This window comes from Oratosquilla oratoria, chromosome 12 (assembly GCF_046742065.1).
Source record: "Oratosquilla oratoria isolate Oo_2021 chromosome 12, ASM4674206v1, whole genome shotgun sequence".
NCBI classification, from domain to species: Eukaryota; Metazoa; Arthropoda; class Malacostraca; order Stomatopoda; family Squillidae; genus Oratosquilla; species Oratosquilla oratoria.
In genome coordinates, this window is record NC_134788.1 from 7,093,907 (window position 1) to 7,099,817 (window position 5,911).

At 37.5% G+C, this 5,911-nt stretch overlaps 1 protein-coding gene across 2 annotated transcripts in view; it reads right to left on the minus strand.

Annotated features, from left to right (window-relative positions):
• Positions 1-1,261: 1,261 nt before the first annotated feature.
• The window catches only part of LOC143030532 (uncharacterized), a 21,577-nt gene continuing 16,927 nt past the window's right edge, over positions 1,262-5,911 (minus strand). For both annotated transcript variants that reach the window (XM_076193681.1, XM_076193680.1), the window contains exon 4: positions 1,262-1,550. In XM_076193681.1, coding sequence (XP_076049796.1) covers positions 1,339-1,550 — 212 coding nt within the window. In that variant the 3' untranslated portion in view covers positions 1,262-1,338. The remainder of the gene's footprint in view (positions 1,551-5,911) is intronic.

Consider the following 5,911-nt stretch of genomic DNA (forward strand, 5'->3'; position numbering starts at 1 on the left):
CGACCGTGGTGGAATCCAAGGTCTAAATATACAGGTCAGACCGTTTGAATTATTGTGCGCAGCTTCTGGCGTCATTAGGCCGAGTCCGTTTTCTCTTTGTGAACCACTGAAGAAAACTGTGAAACGCCAAGGAAGACAGGAACTATAATATTTTATATATATATATATATATATTATATATCATATATATTCATATATATAGACAGGAACTATAATATTTTATATATATTTATATATATATTTTATATAATATTTGTCAGAATATAACTAATTGCGTGGAGCGGTGCGAGCGAAGGCAACGACATTCCCGAACGACGCACCAGCTTCAACTGACAGCTATAGGACCCGTGAACCCCACTTTGAACAGCCAGGTGACGTTCACGGGCCCGCTGCGCCAACTCCCTCGAAATTCGGTCGGAAGTGGTTAGACCTTATATTCTTAGATCTTGGTGGAATCCAGAGATCTTCGGCGGGTATATAGGGTGTTGATTCTTTGGATGTATATGTATTCTGAAGAAGTTTTGATGAGGATGAAACGTCAGAACAAATCCCGAACAGTTCTCTGTGTCTACCTTTATTCGGCTTTCTTGCAACTTTTCCTTAATTAAGTGGTACAGCATTTCTCTTCATGTAAAGGCGGCGGTACACTGGATAATATATCGCTAGTATACTACTCCCTTTTGGTACTGCCTTTGCTAGCAAACTCTTGCGTTTCCGTCACACATGGAATGTCTTCCTAATGACTTTGGCTAACGGCCAGCGAAAATAACAACAAAGCTTCCCGCCAAATATTCTCCTGCTGTGTTTACAAACAAGTCTATCACTGCGATAGTCAAATGGAAAAAAAAATGAACACCGATTTCATATTGTTTTTAATGCTTTGATAAGTGTTCAGTGACAATTAAAGATAGATATTGGAAAACTCACGCATAAAAAATAATATGCATTCTCAATTCTATCTATATTTTATATATAAGCCCAAGGAATGGTGGCTCATTTGAGCACTCGAGCGAGTAGCAAAACTTGCCGTTAGGTTCTTCCCAGCAAGTTATCCGTTTTTCCCAACAGCAAGGGTCAGTAGCATACTACTAACTTTGGATACCAAAATCAAAGTGGGTAGCAAGTAGCATGCTAGCGAGAAATGCCTAGTATTAACCTTAACCCATTAAACTCCGATGACAAGATTCTTGTCATTTGGTCAAATAAAACAAAAAATCATAAAACACCAAAATGTTTGATCAAACATTTTGGTGTTTTATGATTTTTTGTTTTATTTGACCAAATGACAAGAATCTTGTCATCGGAGTTTAATGGGTTAACCCTCACACCAAGTTATGTTTATGCTATCAGACGGCCAAGCAGTACTGTTAGCAAGAGCACTGAAATCGACACGGGGATATTGTCCTTCGCCGTATTGCAAAGGTAGTAGTCACATGTGTAGATGTCCACGTCAACCCTGAAGCCTTTGAGTGGCAAAGGAGCTAACACCCGGTCCATCCTCATAGCTTGTTCCTCGGTCATACCCGAACGTACAACTGCCTCCAGCCCGTCTGTAATAGAAAACTCGCGTCAGATCAACGACAAAAGCATCCACATAAGCATAAACACAAACATGAGGCACATTAAAACGAGTGTGTCGTCTTTTCTCGACTTTCAGTGGCCTTTAATCAACAAAATCCAAACTTACTCAGCACACAATAATGTATCGAAGACAATGGTCATCTTTAAGATTCGATGCAACTACAAATGAACGAAAAATAAGCCAAAAGAATTCGGCTGTTTCTGGAGCCACGGAAGTAGGTTCAATGCCTCGGGCTGGAAAGAGATCCCTCCGCGTTAACGCCGTGCTCCATTCCGTTGATTCTGTGGATTTCTGCGCTTCTGAGGTGTGTTTTATTGGTCCAATCTCCGTTTGGTCACCGATAGACCTCAGCCTAACGGCGATCCGTAACAGTTCACACACGAAACAGGTGGTGTCTACATGATACCACTGTTTAGAGTGTCTGTATCCGGAGTAGATCAGGAGGGGAGGGCATGACTCCGTGAAGCTGAGGATTGTTTCGGAAGGGTGAAGTGCCGCGCCACTCCTTCCGAGGTGAATGGCGGGTTGAGACCTACGCTACTGGTGAGAGAGGAGAACTCCTCAGCCAGCCGTGCCGCTTTCTCATCTGGTGCATCTGATGACTATGAAAGTTATGTATCAATACAGAGAGATTTAAAAAAGACAATAAGAAAAAGAAAAAGACAATACGAAATGAACATCGCTGATAAATCCAAAGAGAATCCCAAAGAATTCTATAGTTACATTAGAGATAAAAAGTTTGTTAGGAATCACATTGGTCTACTATTACCTGCTGACGGTCAACTTGAATATTCAAATGAAGGAATGTGTAATATCTTAAACAATTACTTTAGCTCGGTATTCGTAAACGAAACACCTCAAACTGAACTCCAAACTGAAACCTGTGAAAAGTCTAGGGTAAACTTACTCACTACGGTAAATATAACAAAAGAAAAAACTAAAAGGTTAATAAAACATCAGGACCTGACGGTTGGCATCCAAGAATCTTAAAGGAAATTAAAAATGAGATTGTTGTTCCATTAGAAATTATTTTCAAGAAATCCATCATATCCGGAGATGTCCCAAGAGAATGGAAGCTAGCTAACGTTACTCCCATATTCAAAAAAGGTGACAAAAAGAAAACAAATAACTATAGGCCTATAAGTTTGACTTCAATCGTAGGAAAAATAATGGAAACTATCATCAGAGATGCTATCGAACATCATTTAGAAAGTACCTGTTTGATAAATGATAGCCAGCATGGATTCAGACGGAAACTTTCTTACTCGAATTCTACAACACAGTTATCTCGAATTATGACAAAAGAAACAATATAGATTTAATGTATCTAGACTTTGCAAAAGCTTTTGATACCGTCCCACTCGAAAGACTACTTACTAAATTAGCTTAACATGGAATAAGTGGTAGCCTATTAGGTTGGACTAGTAATTGGTTGAATGGTCGAAAACAGAGAGTTGTTTTAAATGGAAAAACTTCTAGATGGAAAAATGTTACAAGTGGAGTTCCTCAGGGCTCCGTTCTTGGACCACTTCTATTCATAGTATATATAAATGATATAGACCATGGACTAAAATCTACGGTTTCCAAATTTGCTGATGATACAAAACTGTGCGGAATTGCAAATGATCACTTAAATCAATTAGATATTCAAGAAGATTTAGATCAACTACTCCAGTGGACTGAAAAGTGGCTAATGAATTTCAACAACTAAACGCAAAGTTATGCACATAGGTAAAAACAATAGTAAATATGATTATAAGTTATTTGGAAATTCGTTAAAAAAAGTGAAAAGTGAAAAGGATCTCGGCGTAATTATCAGTAACGATCTCAAATCATCTAATCCTTTGAGAAACCAAATAAGATTCTAGGATTGATTGTGTGATCTTTTGATTTCAGATGTCCTTCTCTCATTAACAAGCTATATAAATTGTTAGTTCGTCCACATTTGAAATATGCCATTTCCGTATGGTCACCGAATCTCGGTAAAGACATTGACAGATTGGAAGAAGTACAAAAGCGAGCCTAAAAACTGGTTACAATAATCAAAAATAAATCATACGAAAATCGACTAAAACATATGAATCTGTTTTCCCTAAAAAAGCGTAGACTCAGAGGTGACTTGATACAGGTCTTTCAGATTTTAAAGGGAATTGACAACATCAAAAGTGACCAAATTTGCACATTGAATGAGAATCAGACAAGAAACAATGGTCTCAAACTGTCCGGAAATAGATTCAATTTGGAAGTAGGTAGAAACAACTTTGCCAACCGTGTAGTTAATGAATGGAATAAACTTCCTGCACAGGTAGTGCAATGTAGTTCAGTTCGAAGCTTTAAGAATCACTTAGATAAACACCTAAGCAAGATGCTGTAATGATTATAATTTATTTTATATTATTTGTTTTTGTTTTGTTATCATTTGTCTGTTTGATTTTCATTTATTATTAGTTATATGTCAATTTTTTTATTATTTACTATTTACCTGTTTGTTTATTAATTAACTATACCTATGCATTTATTTATGTAACTTATTTGATATTTACATTATTATAGTTTTTATTTTTTTTTCGCATCCGACCTAGATATAGACCAAAAGGTCTCCTGTCGGCATGCTCCGCCTTTGTAATCCTTTGTATCCTGGAAGACTGGCCAACTCCCAAAAACCTGGAAGTTGGCAATCATGACGTCCATTCCTAAGCTTAACCCATTAAACTCCGATGACAAGATTCTTGTCATTTGGTCAAATAAAACAAAAAATCATAAAACACCAAAATGTTTGATCAAACATTTTGGTGTTTTATGATTTTTTGTTTTATTTGACCAAATGACAAGAATCTTGTCATCGGAGTTTAATGGGTAAAGTTGCCTGAAACTGAGCAAACTGTTGAGGCAGATGAATCCTTTGTAGAAGTGTTTCCATAGTTAATCAATATATATATATATATAACACAGTGGCATCCTCTCCATTGCTGTTTTCTTGAACTTGAAGAAGCCTTAGTCTCAACTTGGCACAAAAGATTGGGTTTGTTTTAACAGAGAATCAGTGATTTCTAACCTGGTTGGTAGTGTGCCATCTACATTTACATACAAAGCTTTTAATTTTCTTGCCCTGGGAGCGCTCACTATTTTACACCTCTGATCCGATTTTATGAAAAATTCGAAATACTTTCTGTGCTTAAGAATTTAAGAACGCCTTTCATTGTTTGCAGCTCAAAGGAAGATCAATACGAAATATTTCCGGTCAAACGATGACTTCGAAAACACTCCAGAAAAATAAACATATATAGGATTTCTCATTAATTTACATAACAAGTATGGTTTCTTCAGTTTCTTGGCCAAATGGAATCGTCTACCAGCAGACAGAAATCAGGTTGAGACAATGAAAAATTCTTACACGAAATCTATTGATGCGGTTTACCTCTACATTTTCAAATTAAAGGAAACAGAGGAACATGTGCAAGAATATTCCATACAAGGGTGTGGAAACGAGTATTTTACAATATAAACTTCTAATGCAATAGAGACAACACTGTTTCCTTATAAAGAATAGCTCCCACTGTGTTGTATCCACGGAAGCTAACTGTATCACCCACTGACAAGAACATTTCAGTCAGCCCCTCAACCACCCACTAGTTACTTGAGGACCCAACCCTTACAGATGTAGCCAGTGCCACGAACGACCTAAATCTAGACTGCCCTATCAACCCCACTTCCCCAGATGAGACCAAGTCTGTCCAGTTAACTGAAATATTCAATAAATCGGTAGACACTGGTTCTGTTCCAACTGCTTGGAGGCAGGCAAACGTTGTTCATGTTTTTAAAAAGGGAGATAGATCGTCTATATGCAACTACAGGCCAATCAGTTTGACATCGGTTATAGGAAAAATGCTTGAATCAATAATAGTAAATAGACTCAGAAAACACATTGAAGGGCATAATTTAATTTGTGATTCATAGCATGGTTTCTCCAAGGGTAAGTCATGTGTGACTAATCTTCTATCCTTTTACACTAAAGTATATAAGGCGTCAGACAACAATGAAAATTACGATGTTATTTACCTTGACTTTAGCAAAGCGTTAGACAAAGTGCCACACCAGAGACTACTAAATAAAACCAAAGCCCATGGCATAGGAGGAAAAGTGTTAGAATGGATTAGAGCTTGGATTAGTAACAGAAAACAGCGGGTCACCATAAATGGAATAAAATCTAGGTGGGGCAATGTTACTAGCGGGGTCCCCCAGGGCTCGGTTTTGGGTCCCTTGTTGTTCATTATGTATATAAACGACTTAGACGATGGGTTAGATAGTGATGTTAGTAAGTTTGCGGAC